This window comes from Rutilus rutilus, assembly GCF_951802725.1.
Source record: "Rutilus rutilus genome assembly, chromosome: 19".
NCBI lineage: Eukaryota > Metazoa > Chordata > Actinopteri > Cypriniformes > Leuciscidae > Rutilus > Rutilus rutilus.
The window spans coordinates 12,497,299-12,525,092 of NC_140232.1; the positions used below are offsets into that span (position 1 = coordinate 12,497,299).

Here is a 27,794-nt window from a genome sequence, read left to right on the forward strand (position 1 = left end):
GTTGTTGATAGATGACGTAACTATTTCATGACATTCTATAAAATGTGTAGAGATGTGTAAAAAGGAGGAATCACATCTCGCCTTACCCTAGAGTTGGTTCACCCTCTGCCTATGCTAGTATCTAAAGAATAAGCACTAGTAGCTAATGAATAAGTACTAGTAGCCTACTTAAAGTGTAACTCAACCCCTGGTCAGAGCCTAACTCCACCCACTGGCAATATTTGAAAAATGCTGGAAAGTGGGCAAAGCCCAGCGGAGACAGAAGAGACGAAACGAGGGTGGGGCTGAGCGGGTAGGGCGTGCACCTGAGACCCGCAGTGGCGGATTAATTGACACATAGGCGTAATTTCCGGGTGGGACATGTCCCCACCACTTAACATCTCGTATGTACCAATACAAATAAATAAAACATCTCCAGTTAAAGGAACACGGCGACTTTTTGGGACTTTAGCTTATTCACCGTATCCCCCAGAGTTAGATAAATCCATACATACCCTTTTCATCTCCGTGCGTGCCTTAACTCTGTCTGACGCACCCACCGCTAGCCTAGCTTAGCACAAAGATTGGAGGTAAACGGCTCCAGCTAGCATACTGCTCCCAATAAGTGACAACATTTTCCTATTTACATGTTGTGATTTGTATAGTCAAAGCGTGTACAAATAACATGGTCACATGAGACACAGCCATCTTCTAACTGTATACATACTGGGAACTATTCTCAGAAGGCGAAGCACTGCTACTTCTGCGGAGTGATTTACTTCAACTCTGAGCGAACTCTCTGCTCCTTACTATAGGGCTTCTCAGGTGCAAATCACTCCGCCCAAGTAGCAGTGCTTCGCCTGTTAAACAATACAGTTTACAACTTTTTAACCCAAATGTCAAAATATTTACTCGAATCAATGAACAGCACTAATAAGACCCCAGTCTTACAGATCATTAACTAAAAAAAAAGTTGTTTTAGGGTTTAATTACCCTTTAATGAAATAGATACTAGTATCTAAAAAATAAGTATAATAACATGAAAATAGATACTAGTAGGTTTTAAGGATGTTAAAACGGCTTGCCATACTTTTTCTCTCACATTTCTGATTCTTTTTCTTGCAATTGCGAGTTTATGGTATTTCACAATTATGAATTTTTTTCTACGAATTGTGTTTATAACTTGCAATAAAATACTAGTATCTAAAAAATAAGTAGGCTATAGTAGGCCTAGCATGAAAATAGATACTAGTAGGTTTTAAGGATTAAATGTTAAAACGGAATTACCATAATTACAAATGGTAATTGCAACATTTTATCTTGAAATTCTGACTTTTTCTTGAAATTGCAAGTTTATATCTTGTTGCAATTTTTACTTTATTTCTTGCAATTCACTTTTTTTCTCTGGATTGTAAGATAGAAACTCAGAATTGCAAGAAAAAAGTCAGAATTGCGAAATAAAAAGTCATACCTTTTTATTCCGAGGCAGAAACAAGCTTACATAGTGAAACGGCTTCTCGAACAAGAAATCAAATGTAGGGAAAAGTCGGCAAGACTTGATTTTTTTCCATCTGGAATTGATTGGATCGTTGGATTAAGTCAAGTCAAGTCAAGTCATCTTCATTTATATTGCGCTTTTAACAAATTATTATTGTGATTAATTATTGTGGTTTGCTATTGGTGGATCTCATGCAGGGCCGGCCCGCGGCATAGGCGGTATAGGCAAATGCTAAGGGCGCCACTCATCCATAGGGGCGCCAGAATGAGTGAACGAGTGAATTTTTTTATTTTATTTTATTTTTTACAATTTTTTTTTTATAATAGGCTACTATTTTAAAACCATTAATTCGAAATACTACCAAATAAAGCAAAAAAAAAAAAAAAAAAAAAGTCCGGCTCTTCAATCTTCCCCCGCCCATCGAGTGCTTGAAGTGCGTCAGAAACAGAGCGCGCGCGCGATCAGTTGTTGGTAATTTGTTGTGTAGCGTGCCCGACGCCGCATCCAATGTAGACAGCATTGCTTTTGTTAACACACAGCTCGTAGAAACGGGCCTAGCAGCTCGCGCCAGTTCTAGACACGGTGAAAGTTTCCTGATTGTGACAGAAGGCCGAATTTACATGACACATTATAAATGAGCATAGTCTGCGATAGATACAGTGCCAAAAAGAAGAGAAGAGGATAAAGACAGAGGTAAAGTGATGTAGTGAATGAACAATTTATTGCATAGGAGTAAGATACTATAATTTCATGGCAGTTATTTTTACCTTAAACTTAATGTTAGCAGCTGTTCTGAGTTCTGAGTCCCCAGACTGTGATTTTGTAACAATCATGTCAGTTTTAAGACGCATTTTTTATTATCACTTTTTTATTAATGTTTTACTCTACAGTTGTGCAGTTTTGGGGGGATACAGTACAGGCCAAAAGTTTGGAAACATTACTATTTTTAATGTTTTTGAAAGAAGTTTCTTCTGCTCATCAAGCCTGCATTTATTTGATCAAAAATACAGAAAAAAATGTAATACTGTGATATATTATTACAATTTAAAATAATTTGTTTTCAATTTATTATACTTTAAATTATCATTTATTTCTGTGATGCAAAGCTGAATTTTCAGCATCATTACTCCAGTCTTCAGTGTCACATGTGTGTGTGTGTGTGTGTATATATATATATATATATATATATATGCTAAATATATATGCTAAATCATGAACACAATGACAGGGTGAAATGGGCTGTGATGCATGGGGCGCCAGGTAAAATCTTGCCTAGGGCAGCAAATTGGTCAGGGCCGGCCCTGGATCTCATGTCAACACCGGTGAACACCTCATCAGAGAAGAGAAGTCACTGCTTGAGAGAGGGCAAGTTATTTTGATTAAAGATTACTTACAAGGTTGATTTTTTTATATATATATAGGCCTATATAATAATGATGTGCACGGAACATCATTTGTAATAAATACTGCATACTGCAAATCAAGAATTGCCCATTTTGATTTCATGGTGTGTGTGTGTGTGTGTGTGTGTGTGTGTGTGTGTGTGTGTGTGTGTGTGTGTGTGTGTGTGTGTGTGTGTGTGTGTGTGTGTGTGTGAAACGATCAGTGTTGACTGTTTGGTGGTTGCATGAACAATGTATGAATAACATCTCAGTTTTTAGACAGTCAGTTATTTGTGGAATGATGGCAAAAAAAGTAGGCCTAGGCTTACTTAATACACTATTTGGGAACTTTGCATGTAGTTTCATTAAACTATTGAATCTGTTTAGCAGTGTGGCCCCATATTGTTCTGAAATATGGAAACATATTTTATTGTAAAATGGCTGGTTTATTAGCAGAAACGACATTTTTGTGGCATTTGGCAGTGCAGTTTATCAGTGCCATTAAGGTAGATTTATTGGTAGGCTACTTTGTTTGGTTGCTTCATGTGACAGTACAAATTTAATGCAGAAAAACTAATAAGAAAAACTAAGTAAAACTAATATTCGTTTAAAACTTTCACATTTGTATCATACGTGACAACTGTTTTGTACAGTCTATAAGTTGTCACCATCTATGGTGACAACTTAACCTTATTTTTATTCAGCTGCAGAACCACATCCGCTGTAAAATGTTCACTGAAGCTCATAGACAGCTGAAGCTGCGCGAGCGTGAGGCGGAAGTGGATGCGCGTCATTGGCTGTTGAGCTCCTCTTCAGAGTTGTGCTCGTGCTCGTATATTCATTCAAACGGCTGACTTCTGGAGCGCGCGCAAGAAAAGGGTTGATCTCCTTCGAGCTCAAATTCATGTTTCATCCGTTTACTGCATGAATCGGTCAACCAAATCTAAAGGTAAGAGACCATTTAAAGCGATATTATTATCTTAAGCCAGCGCCAGCTGACAATTTCTCCTAAGCTAACCTTGTAGCAAATAAAAAAATAAGGCGGTTGTATTGACCTAATAAAGTCAAGATCCTTCAGCAAATGAACGGTTGGTAATTTTGGGGCAACATTTGCTACTTTTATAATAACAAGAACAATGTTTTGTAACCTTTAGCTAAATCCAAGAGAACCGTACTATTTTATGTGTTAGCACCGTGGCTACCGCAAACTATTCACAAACTAGCTAACGTTACCGTTAATGTTTTGACAATTTACAAAGTCACCTTGTAAAAAACCTAAAGTTTTAGAAACCAACATATTGTTACCAACAGTGAGCTTTTGTAGCCTGAGCAACCCAATTTGTCTATTTATTGCAATAAAGTGTAATAACATACATTTAAAGATACTTCCTGAACTGAAAAATGTCAGTAAGCCACCAAAAATTACGCTTTTTGACACAACCTGAGCTTGAATCCAAAAAGCGCCACTGCTAATGTGATTATGTGAGAAAGCAGGACTAACGTTAACTGTTAAAGGAATAACTGTCAGTGTTTCTGTTGTTTTGAAACACTCGGTTTACACAGACATATTGGATGATGTTAAAGAGACAGTTCACCCAAAAATGACAATTCCGCCACCATTAAAGTGAATGGTGACTCAGACTATCGTTCTTCTTGTGTGTTCCACAGTAAAAAAAAGAAGTAATGCAGGTTTGGAATAACATTAGGTTTAGTAAACGATGACGTATTCTCAGTTTTGGGTGAGCTATCCGTTCAGTAATCCATGTAAAACCACCATGTCATTAGATGGACATTCAACATTAGCTTGCTGGAGTGAAAGTGTAAAAGTCTTTTAAGCTGCTAGAGTTAATCTCATTGGGATGAGTCCTGCTGGTCTGATGGGAAACGGCTCTGATTATCTCATAATAATGTTAAGTCTGGGGTCTTCAAGCTGTGCAGTTGCTTTCGAAGAGGCTTCATTATGTTAGGACTGATAGTAATCACATTCGAAATCATGAATGTGAAAGTTCACCCAAAAATGATTTAGCTGTCATGATGTTGTTCCAGACCCATTCTACTGTCTTCTGTGGCACACAAAAGATGATGTTTAGCAGGGCTGCGTTTCCCAAAGCACTGTCAGCCTAAGTTGATTGTTGAAACATTGCAACCAATGGTCTCTACGATCAACTTAGGCTTACAATGCTTTTTGGAAACGCAGCCCAGAATGTCAAAAATTAAAATTTTCAATACAATAAAAGTGAATGGGAACCAAGAAAAGCGGTAATCACCACCTTTCAGTGGAAAAGAGCAATTTAAACAAGAGGAAAAATGATCACATTAAAGGCCCGTTCCCACTAATATATAGTATAATAAAAGAAGTCATTTGTGGTCACCAAGGCTGCATTTATTTGATCAAAATAGAGTAAAACAGTCATATTTAAAATAATATTTAATTTAAAATAAAAACATTTATTTTAATATATTATAATAAAATGTTTTTATATATTTTATTATATATTATTTAAAACAATAATAAAAAACATTTTTTTTTTCAGGATTCTTTGATGAATAGAAAAATCATTGAACAGCATTTTCTTCTTTTTACAATTTTTTTTATTTATTCAAAATTTTGGGGTATCACCTTGGTAAGACTTCTTTTAAAAACCATAAAATTCTTACTGACCCCAAACTTTTGTAATAATTTCACAGTATTTCTGTTTTACTGTATTTTTGATCAAATAAATGCAGTTTTGTTGAGGATTAGAGACTTCTTGTTCTTTCAAAAATGAACTTACAAAATTTCAACAGTTCTAATTTTATGAGAATAGGAAAGTACACGGTATAGCTAGCGATAACTACACAGAGGAACAATATCATTGGAAACACTTTCTGGACATTTTTTTTCCCCAGCTGATGAACGATAAAAACATTAACAGCCAATAAAAATCCACCCAAGTTCAAATGTGTGAGCTCTTTAAAACGCCAGACAACATAACTGCAGAGTGTGCTTATAAGTCAATTGGTGTGGATGCTAATATATTTTTCACTACATCATGTGAACTGGCCTTAACTCTAGTCCATATGTCTTCTTGCTGACTTCAAGGATGACAAGACAGGAGTGACGTGTCTGTTCTCGGCCGGAGCGTGAGGTTGGGCAGAGGATGCTGGAGGAGGGTGATGGAGAGGTGGAGGGGATCGGAGCAGGAGAAGGGGGGCTTCAAGCAGAGGTGGAGAGGCTGACGGCGGAACTCCAGGAGGCCAATGAGGAGAAGTTACAGGCTGCACGGTACGGCCTGGCCGTTCTGGAGGAGAGCGCTGCTCTGAAGACCAAACACAGCCAGCTGGAAGAAGAACATGAAGCCCTTAAGATGGAAATGCAACAGCTCAGAGAGGTCAGTCAAGAGAAAGAGATGGAAAGAGTGGCAGAAGCTTGTTAAATGTATTCTGGATCATCTTTCTCTAGATTAATGAGCTCCTGTGAAATGCAAGGACTTTACTTCTTGCCAGATTATATCAGTCAAGTCAAGTCACCTTCATTTATATAACGCTTTTAACAATATGAATTGTTTCAAAGCAGCTTTACAGTGATAATATGAAATTACAGTAACAGAGATTGTTTTGGCTTTACAGCAGCTCTAGGATAAAGTTATTGTCCAGCTAAAGTTAGTTTTTATTGATTGATTCACCTCTGTTGCGAAGATCATTAGTTATTAACTTAGGGACTGCTTACACGACACCGTTCTAACAGAAAACCCTCAACACGCTCCGGCCGCCCATCGAGAACGCACTCCCGGAAATAGTTTTCAAGGTGCAAACGATTATCAGTTATACCTCTGCAACCTCTGCGCAAACACCGACGTCGCACACATGCTCATCACGTGTTCAGTCCGTTGGTATGCGCGTTTTAATATATATGTGCGCAAGCGTGTAGTCCTATTTTACAAATCAACCCTCAACAAACTACTTGTCTGGCCTTAAAAATGTATAATACAGAATAATTTATCACGTCCGCGTAGCCACGTGGTGACTCTGTATAGATAAAACGACAATGTTTTATCTGTACAGAGGTAAAGGGAAGGGAAGATCATTTGTATTTTTTTAAATTGCCTTGTATAAATCCCCATTTATAATAATTTGCTGCACAAAACTTTGTCTACAAAAACCGTGTTTATTATTGAAGCAAGTGAACCTGTGTTAAATGTAGTCTGGGTCATGTTTCCTATTACCTTGACTCTGAGTGGTTTTGTTTATTTGAGGATGAGGGCATATGCAACCTGTTCATGTTTGCATCTGAAAACAGATGAATTTGTTGAGAGAGAATTTGAGAATTTGTTTTTTTACTCATGACCAACCAGTTTAGAACCGCTAAGAATCATTGAACTTGTGATTTGCCTCCTGAAGTGCTTTTTTTCTATAAAGGGCTTTTGTCCAAGGAACAATCAAGCATTGAGAAGTCATGTCGTTTAGCTGTTACACAACCAGCCTGGGGACTTTTTCTTTGCCCTTCTTCTGTTGAATGATCAGACTCATCTTCATCCCTGTGTGATTCATATCCTTGTGGTGTTAAAGATGGATAGTTTGCATACTCCTATGTTTTGTCTGGAGATAGGACACCACTTTCAGTGACCTCTGTTTTCCATTCTTGTCAGTATCATTGCAGGATTTGTCATTTCATTTTAGGTTGAAAACTTGGGGATGATGGCTAAATTAGCAAAAGCTTTTCCCTGCAGAACTCTGTAAAATCTTACCAAACCAAAACTTGACATTTAAATTGAATGATAATCACATGACACATAAACAGTTCTTTGGGACCCAGGGAACTAACCAGAAGTAGTCAGATATTTATACAAATGATGGCAAAAAGGAAAATGGTGTAGTTTTGATGATTCAGCAAGCCAAATCGAGCTTGATCGAGTGGTCTGCATGTTATTCTTTTGATAATAATCATTGAATAATCTGTGAAATAATGAATGATAAAATGCCCTATCTTTCTCTAGATTATTGAGCTCCTGTGAAATGCAAGGACTTTACTTCTTGTCAGATTATTAGGTCATTTGTATTTATTTAAATTGCCTTGTTTCCCCATTTAAAAAAATATTTTTCCAAATGTTTTATAGGAAAATGTATAGCTTTTTTTTTGTTTGTTTGTTTGAAATCAAGGGGGTCTTTTGAATTTTAAAATTGAGGATATGTATTAATATGTTCCCATTTCCCAACACTACCATTTTAATAGATCATCTGTTCAGACAGATCAGTCTTTGTGGTCCATGGCCAAAGATGAAAACAAATAGGCTGTAAGCCTGGGACGAATTAGCTTTTTTTGGCTCTCTTTGTTAACTGATTTATTACATAAATCTGTGGCCCAAAATCCCTGCGTTTGGACTTTTACAGTTCTACAAATTTGCAGCACATTGAGGACATTATATGTACACATGCATTATTGGCTGGCCAACTTCGGCTAATATGTCACTCATATTTTATATGAAGTTCACATGTGGACATTGTTGACCCACTCCCTCTGATATGAAGATTAGGCTCACGTATTTCTCTCTCTGTGTGTCTGATTAGTAGAGCATGAAATCTTCAAAGTAGGTGTGTGTGTGTGGTAGAGTGAGATGCCTGGAGTGAACAGATCTGGGTCTAGTGTGATATTCTAGAGATGTAGCCTAGATGTGGTTCACATTGCAGTTGTCATTTCCTGTTTAGTCCTCTAAGATTATACTAATTAATACTTTGATTGAATTGTCTTTTTCATTCAATAGTTCATCCACAAATGTAAATTGACTGACCCGCCTCTCCTGTGCTGTTTAAAAACAATATTATTTTCTTGCTATCTTGAAACACAAAAGAAGATTTTTGACAGAATGTCCAAGCAGCTCTTTTCCATACATTGAATTAAAAAAATAGTGTGTTGAAACCAAAGGCCATTGGATCTTGTGTGTTTGCGAGCTCCTATGAAAGATGTGGAGCAGTTATTATAGTTAAAGGAGCTGTATGTAAGAAATGTATTTCAATTAATCATAAAATAGCCCTTATATGTCACTAGACATTAAGAAATCATGTTCATTTCAAATACTTATATCACTGACAACAGTAGTCCGGCCAGGATATTTTCATTTAAAAAGTGAAGTTGCAGCCCTCAACTGATGTTGATGTTGTCATCTTGTGTTTTGGCCTGAAGCGCCACCCTCCACCTATCTACCAATCACGAAGTCAGTAGTGTTTCGGCATCGAGGTTGCCAGCTCTGCTCTAGTTACCACAGCTACGTAGCAGCCTACGTTCCTGCTGGATCCTGCAGCCTGTCTGGCAACCTCGAGTCAAGGGGGAGGGGATACACCACTCTACAGTAATTTGAAAGTGATTGCAGTACCAGTTTTGGCCACAATCTTACATACGGCTCCTTTAACTAATACTAAAACCATAAAAAATGTAAACTGAAATAAAAGAAACTTGTTTTATTTCTGCTAGTTGCAACACTTCTCATTTTTATTCTTTGATTTTTCTAAATGACTTTACTGAAATAACTAAAACTGAAGAAAAAAAATGTGTAATAACTATAGATGTAATAAAAACATATGACAATGCACCACAAAATTACTGAAACTAATTAAAATGAAAACAAAATATAAAAAATAACTCAAAATATTCATAAAACCTATAATAGTAACTCTTGATAATAAAATAAAAAACCCACCAATTTGCACTTATAATTATTTAGAGCTGTCACGATTTAAAGTCGAGTACTCGATTTAAAAAAATCCTCGATTGCAATTTAACGGTGTTGAGTAACCGTCAAAATACCGGAAGTGGCGCGTTCCACGGACTAGAATCTATGAACCGCCATATTACACTGTTTTCTAAGGCTACGCGATAAATTTAAAGGCACAGTTTCCGTTTTTCTGTCGTTTATGTCATAAATACCACTCACGCAGAGCCGCCATTCACTTTTACTTGACTCTTTCTTCGTTTTCTTTGTCAACTCTGCCATGATTCACCTCTGAAATGCGTGCTAGTGTCTCCATAGAGGCTGCTTCATATGTTGTTGATGTATGTGACATCGTGCCGTAAAGCAAGTCGTGATTCTTGCGATTATTTGTTGGGGCGCCACCTCTCAAACCTGCATTGCTGGTTTTGTTTAGGTTTCCAATAATGCACATTTGGGGATGCAAAAAGTCGGACGCGGTTTGTGTTTCATAGTTGCACTCAAACTCCATCTCTGCATGCTTTGAGTTTGGGTTGCTAATAACGTTCATCTGGGAACGCAGTTTGCGCCATTTCACAAGATTTGTAACGTAACTCGTTTGTAAATCTACGCCAGCACTGGAGAATACATAAATATGTTTCTAAATATCCAAATTGTTGTTCATCGCGATTTCTAAATAAAAGTTGAAACCCTCGCACTGAGTTTGCATGTTTTGATGTGCAGTGTGCACATGTTCTTGCTCAAACAATTACAGCGGCTGTTGCATTTCTATCGTATAGAAGTGACCAAATATTAAAGAGTAAGTGGACATTTGAAATAAATATGGTTTGGCCAATATTAAACAAGGATTTAATCATGCCGAAGTGTAACAATTACTAACACCAGGCCGTTGGCCCCCTTTGCAGGCATTTGTTATAATACGTATTACGTAATGTTATATTAGTTTTATTAGTTATATTACTTATGTTTATATTAGTTTAGTTTATCATTCATTTTACATTGTGTATTTTAACAGTGTTGTTCAATAAAATCCATATGATTACTTAACATATGGGATAAGAACAATTTATTTGAACCAATTATTATTGCTTGTTATATATTTGTATTTTAAGTCATTTTAAAGGCTCTTGTTCACTTGGATCTATTTTTATTACCACAAATTTATTTGATCTGTTTCCCTGATTAATCGATGGAATAATGGGCAGAATATTTGATTACTAAAATAATTGATAGCTGCAGCCCTACAATTATTGCATGTCTTCAGAACCATGGACCACTTTTAATACTTTTATGGTGCTTTTTTATCGCTTTAGAGCTTAGTCTTATAAATCACCTTCTATTTTTGTTGTATGGAATAGAGCTGCTGAGATATTCTAACATCTCCTTTTGTGTTTCACGCAAGGAAATCATTTTGGGGGACATCTTCTTTTAAACAGCATGTTCTGCTGCTCCACATAATGTGCAGAGGTATAAATTCCCCTGCATATATCTTACAGGCTCTCATGTACACTTCACTTCCCCCTCTTCACTCTGCCTTTCATCATTAATTATAGAGCAGCACAAGCATGTTTTCCCACATGTTCTCACATGATTCAAATTATAATGTTCAGAGAAAAGTGTGTGGTTACGCTAAGGCAACCTGTCCAGTATTGGTTCATCTGGTAACAGTTCAATTCCCAGTCTGGGATATGTTTGTTACGGTTTGTCCAAGCATAAAAGCGGCTTTAGCATGAATAAGCTGGAATGTAATTGAAAGTTTCACTTCGCCAGCTCTCAATACAGTTGCTGTTGTTTATTGGCTAGGCAAGTAAACAAATCACTCAAAATAATTGAAGACTAACAACTTCTTAACTTTCAACAGCTCTGAAAACTCATTTGAAGAATTTCAGACATTCACGCAAAATAGCAGAGGGCTGTAAATTGTGTCAGTGTTGCTTGTTCATTCAGTCAATAAACTAAATTGTTTTGTTTCTTCTTTTGTTGGGAACTGGCAAAAACCTTTCTAGTGTAATTCAGAGTCTTGGCTATGGTGGAGATGAGAGGTAAATGTTTGTAAATGTAAATGTTTATAGGCTCTGGCAGACTCTGTGAGCAGCCATAAGCGTGCAACTGCAGATGGGGAAAGTCGAGAAGAGAGGCTCCTGCAAGAGTCGGCCACTAAAGAGACGGCCATGGAGATTCGCATGGATGAGCTGCAGGCGGAGCTTAAACAGGCCCGCGTCATGCTGGCCAATGCCTCGGCTGAAAACGAGAGACTGTCCGGGCTCTCCACCCAGCTGAAGAAGGTACAAACACCATCATCAGTATAAAAATGTGCCTTACCTCATAGACACACGTCCAATAAAACTTTATTGACTTTGCTATATGAGCTGTATAATAGGGTTCATATGCTAAGAGGCTATATTTATGTGTAATAGCATCAAACAAATGAAAATTCTAAGCTGAAATGGCGCTCATTAATGTAACCTCTGCTTGCATACTAGCTGATCAAAGTAAAAGTAGAAATATGAGTCCTTGTTTTCATGAGGCCTGATCATGTGACACAAAACCGGTTTGAGTTTCAAAGTCAGCTTGAAGTGAAGAGAGTCCATAGTGAACTAACAGAATTATTGTACATGTACAATGCACTAATATGCTTGTCACATCTATAAGTAACAGATGTATAAATGTCATGCATATTTAAAGGTAGTAATGCACTGCACATTTTTGGGCTTTGGTCAAGAATTTGTTTCAGACACTGGCCAAAAACTTTTTATAATATATTTATTTTTATATATATATAAATTATAATTTTTTTGTTTCTTGGAATTACAAATTTATATATATTGTGTGTGAAAAATTTAAAGGAGTAGTTCACTTTAAAATGAAAATTACCCCATGATTTAATCACCCTCAAGCCATCCTAGGTGTATTTGACTTTCTTCTTTCAGACGAATACAATCAGAGTTATATAAAAAAATATCCTGGCTCTTCCAAGCTTGATAATGGCAGTGGATTGCAACCAACAGATTGAAGCTCAAAAAAGTGCATCCATCCATCATAAACAAACTCCAAACGGCTCCGGTGGAATAATAAAGGCTTTCTGAAGCAAACCGATGAGTTTTTTTTAAGAAAAATATGCCATTTTTGATAATGGCTAACACTGCCATATCAAGCTCGGAAGCGTCGGGAAGTTTATTAATATAACTCCAATTGTATTCGTCTGAAAGAAGAAAGTCATATACACCTAGGATGGTTGAGGGTGAGTAAATCATGGGGTTATTTTCATTTTAAAGTGAGCTCCTTTAAGAGCTTGTGTGGAAAAAAATAATGACTTTTGTGGGGGAAAATAAATGAATTTTAAGCACTTCAAAGGATAAAATGATTTTTTTTTTCTAAAGGAAATTTGGCAAGTTCTTTAATAAAAAAATATTAATACTACTCTGCCTTATTCCAAATAGCCTCACAATCTGCACAACTATAGTGCATTAAATTGTCATGCCAGGTTTGATGTCAATGGCCGTCTTCATTCAGTTCAATTACAGTATGGAAAAGTGCACCTAGGACATTGTGCTAAACTTCACATTTTTTGTTCAAAGTAAGGTTTGAAATGACACGTGGACGTGCAAATCATGACAGAAATTTAAATTGAGTAACCCATCGCCTTGAGAGAATTTTTATTGATTGGATTTACAGCTGCAACATTTTATGAAGCTACCATCATGTAATTGCTGTGCAGATCTAATTACTTCTGTTCAGTCTACTCTGAATTCTGTGGACCTGTCCTGATTGACTACCTCTGCTCTCTAGGAGTACGAGTGTTTGGAGTTGGAGAAGACCCGTACGAGAGAGGAGATGAAGGAATACAAGGCTCGAGAGGTGCAGCAGCTTCAGGATAACAGTGAGCTGGAAGAGGAGAACATCTCCCTGCAGAAACAAGTCTCAGTGCTTAAGGAGAACCAGGTGTGTGAGAAAATGGGTGGGAGGTGTTGCTGCAGATCTAGAGAAGGCTCATATTTAAGTATGATTTGTGTTCTTGTTTTCTGTATTTATTGAATAGCCAGCTGTTTCTCATAAATATGTCATAGTACATAGTACATAGTGTCATATTTACAAGCAATGTTAAGCCCTTTATTTTAGTGTTTGCTGAACATAAGTCTCTCCTTGTGGAATGTGCTTCACTAGAGATGTCTTATGACTTTGAATGTGTTTCTTGCAGCTGCTGTCACTGCAGTACAAACACTTCTGTTGTAGTGCTTCAGTCTCAGCTGATTTTTGACAAAGCCTTCCTTCTGAGGGAACGCACAAGAGAAAGGTTTTATTCACTTCCCGCATAAATATTCAGACACACAGGCTAGAATGCCTTCCCTATTGGACAAAAAAAAAGATTTGCTCAGTAAATACACAAATAAGCTGAGTTGTCCTCAAGACTTGAATTTAATAACTGGACTAGTCATTGTAAATTAACTCAAATATGTGTTGTGTCTCAAGAATTTAACAGCAAGTTGTGATTTAATGTCACCAGTTCTCATCGTATGCAAAGTTTTGGGATTGACACTGCAGCGTGACTCTGAATGCTAACAATTGAACCCATTTGATGTTAAATTGGTCTGGAGGTAGTTTGATATCACTGGGGTCAAAATTATTATTATTATTTTTTATACAAGTATCTGAATGAGAGTAAAATCACTGCACTGAACTAGTTTTTCAGTTCTGTTGTTTACAAACTATGATTTTAATGTAAGTGTGAAAGTCACAATCAGGAGCAAATCCAGTGTCATAATAGCCCAACAGTGGCTATGATGTCACGAAGAGGATACAGAGCTGGCTTCCTGTTTTTCCCTAGTAAAATAATTGATTTATTGTAATTTGTCATCAAAATTTGTAATATTTGTTATATGACATGAGATCCGTAAAGGCAGGCTAATCCAGCCTAACAAGTGAGGGCAGGGAGCTACATGGGAAGTAGACAAGCGGAAGTTAGTGTATGACTTCTAGTAACCTTAGTCGAAATAATAGTTGCTTGGTGTCTTTGGCAGTGTTGTTATTGCTAACTAAACCTATTATTGACAAACCTAAAATATAAATATTACATGAAAAACTTAAACTTAATTCAGTTAGTTGTCAAGGCAAAGTTTTTAATTTCCATTTAGGCACTAAAATAGCTAAAACTGAAATAAAAAATAAATTAAAGCTTAAAATAATGATTAAAGCTTAAAAAAATGACAAAAGCACACAACAAAATTACGTAAATTAAAATGAATACAGAAAATATAAGTACAAAAATTCAAAATATTGATAAATGCTATAATAGCATGTAAATGACACTGGTCTTCACATTCAGATCTCTAACAGGCAAGTTTGGTTAAATAATAACTTTCTTTTTATCCAAACTAACTATTTAAGTTTCTATGAAATCCTTATACCTATATTTTCAACAAGTAATATTAATATGTATATGCGTTACTATTACAACTAGACAGACTATCACTAAACATTAACATTTGTTTCCACAGGTGGAGTTTGAGTCAGTGAAGTTGGAGTTGACCCATAAAGACGAGGAGCTGGAGCTGTTGAGGGCACAGCTGGAAGAGGCCGGGCGTCTGAGGGAGATTGCAGAGCGCCAGCTGGATGAGGCACTCGAGGCCCTGAAAGAGGAGAGGGAGCAGAAGAACAGCCTGAGACGAGAACTTACCGCCCTTACCCTCAACCCCTTCGATTCTATTGGCCACTTAGAGCTACAGCTGGACGACAGCCGGGATGGAGAGAAGGACAGAGAGGGAGGAGAGGAGGAGGAGGAGGAGGAGATGGACAGTGGGTATAATAACTCTAAAGGGATGGAGAGAAACAGGTGCTCCACACCCAGAAACAGTGACGTGTTCCTCAGACCTCAGGCTCCTGGGCTGGTGGCCGACCTTCTGAGTGAGCTGCACCTGTCCGACAGCCAGAAACTCAAGCAGCAACTGCTGCAGGTGAGGAAACCTGTTCACACCCTACTTGCTCCTTCCTCGTTTCTTGAGCTGTGGCAGCATTTTCCTTTCAGAGGTTCATCACTGGAGTTTAGTTTGCTAAACTATCTGAGAGAATTGTTTGTGTGTATTTGTGTTTTCTTTCCTTCCTGACTTTTTGCATACACTGACATGCAAATTTAACTTTGCAAATTAGGTACTAAAACGCATGTTTTTCTTTTTGGACAATGGGACTGTTCATTCCAAATTCTACACCCAGCCACCTTATTATATGAGCAATGTTACACAAGTAGCAGTGCGATACGGATGTATATCGGCACGGCTGTAATTCGGCCATAGCCACGAGGGCAAACTAAGTAATCACAGCGTGATGATGTATGGCCATATTGCACCACTACGAGTGTGATATTGCGTTTATACCACAGTTAAACGGCTCAAGGGAGTAAATAAATAAGAAACAACAACGGAATATCATGGATTTAAATCTTATCTTGACAGTTGAGCCCAAGCCTCTGTTACTAATTCTAAAAAACTAATTCTTTATTCTGAACTAATTCTATTATGAGAGAGAGTTCGACTAAACGAGTGTATTACCTGCTTCTGATATAGCATTCATTCAGGTCAAAGTCCATAATATTATTTCCAAAAAATAAGTTTGAATATCCTGGAAGGTGATTTGTTTGTTATTGTCATTCCCATGACAGACAGCGCTAAAACAACTTCCTTGTTCTGACTCATTCGTAAAAACAGTATTTTGCCATCTAAAGGCGTAATAATGTAACTTTCACTGAAGTCCAATCACGATCCTTTCTCAATACCAAATACGGCATATTATTTATATAAAATATTTATACATTTTATATAAAATATTTATTTATTTATACAACAATATTTAAATTAACAACAATCACCATTATAAAAGATGATAGGAAATAAACACAGGCAGACAATTCAGTCAAATATACAAAAGCAGTGCTCTAGTACAGGATTTAAGTGAAAAATAAATATAGCCTAAATATAGTTATGAAACTTAATTTTCCACTTAACCAAAATCGATTTGCTGTGGAACAAGTATTAGATTAATAAGACCAAAGATTTCTCATTTGATACACCCCAAATAAATGAAATCTTATGTTTAACCACTATCTACATAAGAGCCAGCTGCAAATTCCCAAAGGACTGTCTCTGCGGGTACATGAGCGCTGCAGAGACAGACGTGCTCAGCGCTGTTATTTAGCCTATCATAACTATTCTGGGTTTTCAACCACATAAGGTTTATTTTAGGTTTCAGACATTCAAATACACATAATTATTAGCAAAACAACATTTATAGTTTGTAAAATACACACTGATGGCTATGGAAGCGGCAATAATTTCGGTATCCAACCCTAAACGCAACCAATCATAGTTCGTTTTGTTCCGCGTCATGTTTAGTGTGAAAATGTGAAGTCGACATCCCTATAATAACAGGCCGGCATATCCATCTAATAAATTATTCATTTAAGAACGTTGTGCAAGTTTACTGCAACAATAGAGCCGCGAACTTCACATACTTTTGAAATCCACCCTTCAGTTGATCCTGATAAGAGCTCATTGTCACAGTTGTAGACATGACGGCGTTCTTCTTCCACGAGGGGATTCGCGTCACAGCATTTAAGGTGATGCGTTCTAAAATAACGCTCACCTTGTGCAGGACATGCAGTAAGTCAGGAGAGGTGTCGTATTTTGTCAGAGAAGGCAAAAAATGTGAAAAGGATTGCTGAAAATTAAAGCTGGTTTGTAGCATACCAAGAATACAGACTTTGCTGTTATTAGTACTGTAGTGTTTTTTTTTTATTGTTAAATTATTGTAGTTGGGTTAGGTGGCTTCAATAAAAAAGCAGTTTTTTTTTATATCATTCACCATCGTTTTGAAGGTCTTTTTTTTTTTTTTTTTTTTTTAAGTATCGGTTCAGGCACCGATTAGGCACCGGTACCATTTTAAAAGTATCGATTTGGAACCGGTATCGAAAAAAAAAAAAACGATACCCAACCCTATTCTCGCCTACAAAAAACTCTTAAAACTACATTTCATGACACAACAACAGTAGTTTTTCTTTTTAAAATATGGTGGATTTGCTCGACTGCAAGCTGAGTGATACAAACGGTGAAACTGTTCAAGTTCTGATACTGTGTAAATATCACACGGCTGGAAATGGCTCTTAGCCAATCAGATTCAAGAACCAGAAAGAAACTGTTGTATGTTATATTATATTATTTAGGGCTGCCCCCTAATATTCGACTAATTAGTCGACTGTCGACTAGAAGAGACTTAGTCTACCAAAAATTTTATTTGTTGGTAATCGCAAAAAAAAAAAAACCTTGCGACGAAGTCACGCAGTCCGTGAGGGACAGGTCGTTACCAGCTGGTCTTTGTGGTAATTACAGTATGTCGGGCAGAAAATCAAAACGTTCGTCTATCATTCATCAACCTCAAATATGGCTTATCATTTGAAACATGCAAGTAACTTGACTCTCACTCTTGAGCTTACTCTAATGTTAACCTAGATAAATGTGCGCTATTATTAGGCAGATATCCAAGTGTTTGTGTGGAAGCTGAAGTATTACATGGACATGACATGACATGGAGGCGCCAGCACGATCACTTGCATTTTTTTCTGGTAACAGCGGAAACTCGTTTTTGGTCATATAGATAAGAGTAATACATAATTTTATTTGTGTAAACTCAATATAACAAGAAAACAGTGGCCTTTGTAAAATAAAGAAAACAAACAGGATGCGCTTTCTGCTGTCTCTGTCGAGGACAGCCCTTATATTATATTATATTATATTATATTATACTCTAGATATTTCAATAACAAGATATTTTAATTATTTAAAACACAAAGTTATTGAAATGATGCTCTAGCAATATGGTATGGGTTTCATGACTCCTGATCATGTTTATAAATCAGGGGAGCAAGTGAAATCAAAGAGTAACCAGGTTCATATTGGCGGATGTCCATCTCTTCAGATCTAACCTCAGACTAAAGTTTAAAACATTCAAACCCCATGATGTAAACACCTGTTTGAAATGTTGTGGCTTTTTATTTTTAACTCGGCTGTTTCATGCATAATACCCTCATCTGACAGATGACTACTTCCTTTTTCATACCACTTCCTGCTCATGATGTACCATCAAGTCAGTTTTACTAAGTAACAGTGTCTTCCACCCACCCCGCTTTTACCTTTTCTAGCAGATAGCCAAGTTTTTTTCTTTTTCTTTTTTAATTTATTTATAAAATGTATAATTGATAATGGATTTTCATTATTAATTTTTATAAATGTATTAAGGTAGGCCTACATTTTTTACTTTACTGCCTTTATCTGATAGGAGACATGAATGGAGTGGAGATAAGAAATGGGATTGGCAAAGAATACTTTGTGTTGTGATTTTCATAATTAATGACATTTAAGCCCTATTCGGATGGGATTAGTTTTACAAGGGTAGATGGAGTAATGTAATTTTACCACAGGACGTCTCATCTTATACATCATGTACAGTCTGTATAAGTGTATGATTTAACTTTTCCCGATGGTCTAGTGATAAAAAAATTGCAATATATTGCTATAGCGAATCACAAGTCTTAATAAAAAAAAAATCGCAATACATATTGTATCGGCACCCAAGTATCGTGATAGTATAGAATCGGGAGGTAGGTGTATCGTCCCAGCCATATAATATATATTAACATATAACACAGTTTGGTCCGGTCAAACAGTTAATTAAATTCTGATTGAATTCTGTTGGTAATAGGCCCTAAAGCTAAAAGAAGTTTTGTGCCTCTGACAAGTGCTTTCAACCTTCTTTTTTTATCTGAATGGTATGCGGAAAATGCTTGAGTTTTGCCACAGACTTGTCCCACCGCCTAGAACGTTACTGAATGCTTTTTCAAGCGCCTCCATACTTGAAAAAACGTGGAAACGTACTTTACCTGAGGTAATTTTTCCAGACCTTTTTACTGCAGGTAAAAGTCGCTGTAATCTTTATTGACATTGTCCATGATGATTACTGAGATGGCACATTAGGAATAGGGCTTTTGTCAAACCTAAGAGAATTGTGGATTAAATTAGTTAACTTAAATCAGTCTAAAGTGGTCCTTCCTTTAAAGAGTTTTTAGTTCTAGTCTAAGTATCATTTCTCTCCAGTGTTGTTTTCTATCCAAAACATTAGGATTGAGTTAATCAACTGGAATAAACCTTGTATTGTGACAACATTTTTGCTGAGAGACATATTGTGTACCCATGTCCAGGTGGAGAGAGAGAAAGCCACACTGAGCAGCACTGTGCATGACCTTCAGCAGCAGTTAGTCCAGTCTAAAGATGCTCTCAGTGAGCAACAGATGAAGATGGATCAGCTGACCCAATGTTTGGAGACCCTTCAGAGTACAGTCTCAAAAAGGACTTGTGAACAAGGGAATCGAATGAGCCTGTCTCCCAGATCCCTTCAAAACCAAGAGGCTGATAATGGCATCAACTATTACGAAGTGGACGCAAAAAGCACAGAAGTACTAGAGTGCCGTATGCAAGCGGCAAACGAGGAGCTTGCACATCTGCGCAAGGAGTTGAAAGAGGCCGGCGAACGCTCCAAGGCCCTGGAGGGGCGCTGCAAGCAGGAGAAAGAACGCTGGAGGGGTGAGGCTCAAGAACTCGCTGATCAAATTCGACAGTGTATCACTGCTAGCCGTCAGGACCAGGAGCGAATAGGACAATTGGAGCGTGAAATCGGCGCTACGCGACAGGTCGCCACTGACTCTGAAGGCCACCTCAGTGTTGCGCAGGAGGAGCTTCTAGCCTTCTCTGAGGAGCTGGCTAACCTTTACCATCATGTGTGTGTTTGTAATAACCTCACGCCTAGTCGCGTTACACTGGATTACTATCGCGAAGGAGCCCAAGCAGGGAGAACGCACAAACATTCACAGTCCCACCACTATCGCGGATCCTTCCGCAGGCACAGGCGGTCGGGTGAATTGTCGGACTTGGGCAGCGGAGGAAGCGGAGAAACGTCCTCTAGCTGCGGAAGTTGTCCAGGGTCTCCTACATTAGACTTCAGGGACCCGACCAATGTGCGCAATCTGGTAGCTATCATACGCTGCCAGATTAAACATTTACAGGTATGTCTTAGCTCTTTATAGTAGAATAATAAAGAAATAATTAAAGGACACTACACTACAATTTTTATTCATGTTCTAGAATGTTCTAGAAGACCCTTAAATAAAGACAGTTAAAAATGTAAAAAAATTAAAATAAAAGAGTAAATAGCCCTGCAAGATTATAGCTCATCAAAGGAACATGTCATTTTAATGTGTTAGTTCACCCATAAAGGAGAATTCTGTCATCATTTTCTTATGTCATTCTAAACTTGTATCACTTTTTTTTTTAAGATATTAAAGAATGTTTGGTATCCAATCTGTTTTAGTTGCCATTGACTTTCATTGTATGGACACTTTTTTTTATATATACACAAAAGGAAATAACTCATAGAGGTTTGGAACATGAGGGTGAGTAAATGATGACAGAATTTTGGGTGGACTATTATTTTATTTTAAGCCTTTAAGCCGCTTTTTTGGGGGGAGTAAGGAATGGAATATGAACCGATCTGCCAAAACTGCATTAGGATGCCTGCCTGAATCTTTTTTTTTTTTTTTTTTTTTTGTGTGTGTGTGTTTTACTTTGTTGATGATTAATTTTTTATTTATTTTTTTACTGCCTTGCATTTTATATTGTCATGTTTTTTCAGTACTTCGGTCAGTATCGCTGTGTTTAAATGTCTTGTATAAATACATTTAATTTATTTAATTACTTGCTTTTGCTAAATTTTCAGGTAGCGGTGGACCTGTGCAGGCAGCGCAACCTGTTGTCCTCTCCAGCAGCTGCAGAAAGCACTGATTCAGACCGTGACACAGAGGCACTGCTTGAGGAAGTGTTAAAACTGAAGTCCTTGCTGAGCACCAAGAGAGAGCAGATAGCCACTCTCAGAACTGTCCTAAAAGCCAACAAACAGGTACAGATGTTAGATATGTAAGATGATTAAATGCATACTAAATAGTAAAAATGTGTTTCAAAGTTCTAATAAAAAAAAAAACCTTTACCCAAATATTTATATTTAAAGGGGCCTTATGTAGTATTCAGAAACACTTGTTATTTGTGACACCAGTGGCCGTTAAGTGAACTGCAGCAAGCAAATTATTACTTATGCATATGTAACGTACAAGAGACTGAACGTGATTCAAGGACCTGATTTACTTACAGCGTAGTTATTTTTTATTCTTTTTCACTTGGAGGTAAAAAGGAGTTGAAAAACCTTTGCAGCGATATACTTTTAACAAACGCCCCGACGCCGCCCACACTGCTGAGAGCGACGTTTAGATGAGTATGTAAATATGTGCTGCGTGCTTTCCTCTCAATAACAAAATATACAACAAAAATGACAGTTGCAAGAAAGCAGCAGTTTAGAAAGCATCTGATCATAGCGATGTGGATATGTTTGCACCAGCTCTGCCTCTGCAGTTTACAGATGAAGTAATTGTTTAAGAATTCATTTAATGTGTCTTTGAACAGAAGAAGAGTGAGTAAACAACAGTTTAGCGCGTCTAAACGTGCCGAGTCCTTCACATAAAAATCAGTCTACAGGCTTTCATAGAGAACCTAGGAAGTCAGGGAAGGTCTCGTTTTTTAAGTTTCTGTACAAGCTTGTTCACAATAAAAAAGCGATTAATACATGAAAATTCTTAAATATGTTAAAACCTTTACATATGTGAAAAGCCCTACTTTTCAGTTCTAATCCTGTACAGTGCAGTAAACACTTACTTAAAATATTTATACAGAAAATGTATATTATCATTGTCAAGTTTGTCTGTAGATTTCAGAGCAGACACAACTCTTGAAATAGTCATATATTGGAAAAGTACTTGGCCTGGCCAATATATCAATCTATCACTACTATGTTTTGTAATGTCCTTTACTCTGTGCTTCTAAACTGAAGCACATGGTTTTGATATTTTGATGTGATGACTGATTTAGTCCTTTTTTTTTTTTTTTTTTTTTTTTTAGACGGCCGAATTGGCTTTGACCAACCTGAAGACAAAGTACGAGACAGAGAAAAGCATGGTGTCTGAGACGATGATGAAACTGAGAAATGAACTGAAGGCTTTGAAGGAGGATGCAGCCACCTTCTCCTCCCTACGGGTCATGTTTGCAAGCAGGTATGATGGGATTACACGTGCACAAAGTGCTTTGTGTACTCGCAGGCCAAGGAAGTTTCTTAGGTCATCATTCATGCAGCACATAGCTTCTGTCTATTAGGGTTTTAGCGTAAAACTGGTTGTTTGTACACTGGTTTGATTTATGGAAAGAATGCAGATGAGTTCATGGGAGAAGTTGGTTCTCCCAATTGAAATTCCAGGTTTCCCTTGTTAATTCAGAAAACAAACTAATCAATTTTAGTTTTAGTAGTTTTAACTTTTATATCTAATCATCTTCATGGATTGTCTTGGGCTAGCTAAGAAAGCATAAATCATCAGCTGAGGTGATATAAGGATTTGTAGAGACTTTATAGTCATAGTACAACCTGCATCATGGTGATAGACTGCAGGCAGTGTTTGTTTACATTTATTGAAAGACTTATGAGAGGTCTTTGGGATATAGTCATAGAGATTAGACAGTCATGACCCTGTTTTAAAAGCACACTAATAAGATTATAATCTCAAGGCCTGTTCTCCCACGAGTTCCTCTCACATGCTGATTAACGTGCAGCTCTCTGATCCCGTGTGCAGACAGGGCAGCTCGCTCTCAGCTCAAGTCATAGATCAAGTGTCAAGGGAACAGTGAGTAGTGGAAGCTGGGATAACGTTCTGAGTCATGTGACTGTAAAAGGAAGAATCTAGACCTCTATAGAGCATTTATACAAACTCATATGTTGGCTAGTGGTCAACCAATATTGTTTTTTTTTAATGGCCGATGCCAATATAAAGTCTAAAAGTAGAAATGATTTTCAACATTATAAATGTCTTTACTGTGCATCCTTCCTGAATACCTATTAATATCTTACATTAATAATAAAAAAAAAAATGTCAACCCCAATCTTTTGAATGGTTGTGTTTGTATTGACTTTTATACTGGCCATCGGCCGCCCTCATTTCTAAAATATCAGCATCAGCAGTTTTAAAGGTGCAGTATGTAAGATTGACAGCTAGCGGTTGAAATGGGTACTGCAGTCCAAATTCAAAGTATTGGAGAGAGTTGTTTCCCCCGCCCCCTCCTCCTCAGACTCAACACTCACGCGGGTTCCCAAATTGAGGACACGCAACAGGAACGAGCGAAATTGACAATGGAAGGCGACGAGCCTTACGCTGTAAGTTAATGAGTATTTATCCATGTTTAATGTCTTTGGACCGATGGATGCTGAGGCTTTTTAGGTTGGGTAGAATATGTGTTCTCTGACCCAGTTCGTTTGCTGGCTTCCATTGCTGTAATAAGCTTTGTTTTCCGTTAACTGGCAACCTAGAGGTGTCGACTTTCTGACATGGAACAAAAATTGTGAAATGGAATAACTGGCTGTAGAGTTGTTTTTCGAAGAAACACGTATGTGAACTTAGCATGTTTCCTAAATATCTGCAAACATATTATGGTATTTTTATGCTTTAGTGCAGTCAAAAATATTACATACAGCACCTTTAAAAATACCTCTAGTTACTAGATGGTTGGTTACAGTCCCAAGACAAAGGTGCTCTCTTCTGTATCTTTCTGTTTTGATCCTTTGGTATTTTCAGTGTAAATCTATGGGATTGATACAATTTTTTTTTTTTTTTTTTACCCACTTTTTCCACCACCAGGCTAAAATTGTAAGTTTGCACAAGTCTCTCCTTAACAGAACAGTTTTTCTGTCATGTCTAACACAGTTAGTCCCTAACATGTTACAGGCCAAAGTTATATACTTTTGGATTGGATTAAGGATTTGTTCTAAACTAAAGTATGAGCAATAGTAATAGTGATGCAAGCATAATTATCAAGGTTATTAACTATTTGCTGATTTATTGTTATTCTGAAGCATTTTATTTTTTAGGCACCAAAGGCTTATGCTCTGTTGTGTGTGTGTGTGTGTGTGTGTGTGTAGCGCTCTCATGAGGACAGACAGACAACACTATTCCAGACATTCTTGCATCAGTTTTTAATAAAAACTCAAATATTTTTAAGGGATGTTTATGCAAAGTGTAATCCCTTTTATTATTTTGTTATTTCATTCTATATTTATTTCATTCTTGTATCTCCATTCCCCTTTTCCTGTATTCTTATTATCTCCCCGTTTTCACAGATGTGACCAGTATGTAACTCAGTTAGATGAGATGCAGAGACAGCTCGCCGCCGCTGAGGATGAGAAAAAGACGCTCAACTCTCTCCTCCGCATGGCCATTCAGCAGAAACTGGCACTGACCCAGCGGCTGGAGGACCTGGAGACCCCTCTGTCCCCTCTCAGTAACGGTGGGAGCCCACGCTATTCCCGGACCAAGCATCTGACCAAATCAGGCCGAGCACCGCGGAGCCCCATGAGAAGCAGTCCACGCTCCAGTCCGGTGCTGGTTTCTACTGGCCCGCAGAACATGAGCAGCCACTTGAGGGTGTTCTCTCGCAGCCTTCACAGCAGCCCCGTAAGAGTGCCCTCGTCGTCTTCCTCGTGCTCGTCTTTTTCTGCCTCAAACCAACCCGAGTCCTCTACGTCCACGCAGAGTTTAGCATCTGTCGGTCTTGTGCGCGACACTACTTTCGTTCGGAGTTACGGGTCGAGTTCGTCCCGCTCCTTAGATGACTCTACTGGAGGGTTGGGACCCTTCGCTATTCAGTCACGACAACCCAAAGTTAATGAGTCACAGGCAAACAGCCTGAAAGTGTCAGCACCGTTTCGCAGTAACACGTTTATTAAAGCACGTCGCACGTCTTTACCTGTGGCCAAAACTGGCTCACATTCAGTCGAAGCTCTTGCCACACGATTAGGTAGAACTGACGGATCAGAGAAAAGACGTAAGGTTACGATGGAGGAAAATGATCTTAAACTTTCTAAAAAGTTCAATGCAGAACGTGCGTTTCTCAAAAAGCAGTCTAACGTCTCTAAATCCCGATCTGCTGAGGGAACTACTTTGAGTCGCTTTGCTTGTTCTAATACGGCATCTACAACGCAATCCAAATTTCTCCCTCGGGCAACCTCAAGTGTAGCGTCTCCCAGCAGTCCATCAGATAAACACCGGAAATCATCATTCCCCTGCAGGACCGAAACATCCTCTAGGTTAGCGAGCCATTCAAACTCGTGTCAGGAATTTGTTGAGAAAATCATCTCCAACCCGAGTCGTGAGATTAAGAGGCAACAAGATCCAATCCGAAAACAGCAAAGAGGTGTTGATGCAGCAAACGGGTCATCACACACTTACACACGCCAGACGAAGTACAGAGCCACGTAACTGCTCCGTTGTTCACATAAGTAACACAGTTTTACAACTAGCTCCAATAAGACGATTACAAAAACATACATAGAGACGTTCAGAATGATGTTGATACTTCTGACAACACTTGTGCATTTCATCAAAGCTTTCATTAACGAGTGAAAACGCATGAACATTTACAATCATCTTTCTTGTCTCGTCTGTCATAGATTCTCTGCATCACGTACCGTTAGTGAAATTCAATACATGTTTTTGAAGTCTCTTATGCTCACGAAAGCATATTTTATTTGATCAAAAATAAAAAATTATCATTTAGAAGAACTGTTTTCCGGTTTAATTTATTTAAAAATGTAATTTATTCCTGAGATGGCAAAACTGAATTTTCAGAAGCCATTACACCAGTCTTAAGTGTCACATGATCCTTCAAAAATCATTCTAATATGCGGATTTGGTGCTCAAGAAACATTTCTTATCAATGTTGAAAATGGTTGTGCTGTTTCAGCTTTTGGCATTTGTGTGAACGAACCCTTTTGACTTGCTTTGTCACTCTGTCTTTGCAGAAATGAAAGCCTCCTTGTGTCCTCCCTCTGTGCTCCAGTGTACATGGACCATGTTCATGCCCAGTTCATGAACACCCTCACCCTGCAGACCTGTCCCAGCATCCTCCTCCTCATCAGACCTCACCTCATTGGATCTCTCATCATGTCTCTCGTGCCTCTCCCACCCTCTCTCTCTCGCCTGTTTAACATGTGCTCATCTTGTTTTTGTTTGTTTGTATCATGCCGTTCAGCTTTAAGACACTGAAAGCTGAACACCTTGTGTCATCTCACGACTTTTCCTTATTCATGAACATATGTACCAAATCAAAAACTCTTGAAGATTATTATTATATGAAGTCTAAACTGGCTGTGACTGACCTTTTATTATGCTAGCCATAGATAAGCACACCTTGTTTTGGTTTTAGCCATTAAAAAACTGAATTTTTAGGTATCAATGAAGACATTCCTCTGGTATAACTGACCAGTTGTGCTACTGCTCATTGGTTCTTGACGTAACTTGCATTGGCCTTTAAATAAATGCATACAGTATAACCAGTAAGCAGAACAATCAACTATGCAGAGGTACAAAGACTTTTGCTGCTAATTAGCTCATGCAAAATAATCTACTTAACAAACTGCCAGTTTATCCTACCTACAACAAGGGGTTAACCAACAGCACTGTTAAGACATGCGATTTATTTTCATTTAGTATGATCGTGGAAAACTGCTGTGACAGTTGTTCATGTCAACATTGAACTCATTGACGGGGAAAACTGTAATAGGATTTAAAATAGTGCCTTAATATTTGAGTGAAGATTTGTAGATAATTGGTTTAATATTTTGTTTATTGAATTAATAGGAAGGGTTTTTGTTGTTTTAAGACTAATTATGGACATTTACGCATGCATGTGCAGATTACATGCATGTTACATTCCCTGCAATAGGTTTGTTTTGTTAAAAACTAGGCCTTCGCAACCAATATTTTACTGTTCTTGTCAGAACCGGACGTGTGTGTGTATGTAAGATGTGTCGACTTGCCTGTCAACACTTTCATCTTGTTTTCAGTCGTTCATGTTTCTATATTTCAAAAATGCTTCCTGTTGTATTTTTATTGTTGTTTATTTTTTAACTTAATTTTCTTTTATATTTTATTGTTCAACCCTACAGAATAGTAATTATCATGAAAAATCAGGTCTTGTTTGTGAAGATGAAAAAATAAAATTGTTTTCAATGTTCGTGTATTTTGTTTTTTGTTTGTCTTATTGAGGATGAGTTGCATGTCAAGCCGTGTCC

At 37.6% G+C, this 27,794-nt stretch overlaps 1 protein-coding gene across 1 annotated transcript; it reads left to right on the forward strand.

The window, feature by feature from the left end:
• The first annotated feature begins 3,676 nt into the window (after window positions 1–3,676).
• On the forward strand, window positions 3,677–27,736 carry LOC311278179 (protein bicaudal D homolog 2). Its single transcript, XM_084388816.1, has 10 exons — window positions 3,677–3,808; window positions 5,942–6,230; window positions 11,615–11,827; window positions 13,332–13,484; window positions 15,038–15,493; window positions 19,783–20,643; window positions 21,354–21,533; window positions 22,583–22,734; window positions 24,843–25,176; window positions 26,523–27,736. Exons 2-10 carry the CDS (start codon window positions 6,000–6,002, stop codon window positions 26,526–26,528), a joined length of 2,586 nt encoding a protein of 861 aa, XP_084244942.1. The 5' UTR covers window positions 3,677–3,808; window positions 5,942–5,999; the 3' UTR covers window positions 26,529–27,736.
• The last annotated feature ends 58 nt before the right edge of the window (window positions 27,737–27,794 follow it).

What these genes read in the sequence shown, in the direction of transcription:
- LOC311278179 (XM_084388816.1), top strand. Translation starts at nt 6,000, where the DNA reads ATGCTGGAGGAGGGTGATGGAGAGGTGGAGGGGATCGGAGCAGGAGAA. An exon ending in AAATGCAACAGCTCAGAGAG is followed by an intron (nt 6,231 to 11,614) that starts GTCAGTCAAGAG and finishes AAATGTTTATAG; the next exon opens with GCTCTGGCAGACTCTGTGAG. An exon ending in CGGGTCATGTTTGCAAGCAG is followed by an intron (nt 22,735 to 24,842) that starts GTATGATGGGAT and finishes CCGTTTTCACAG; the next exon opens with ATGTGACCAGTATGTAACTC.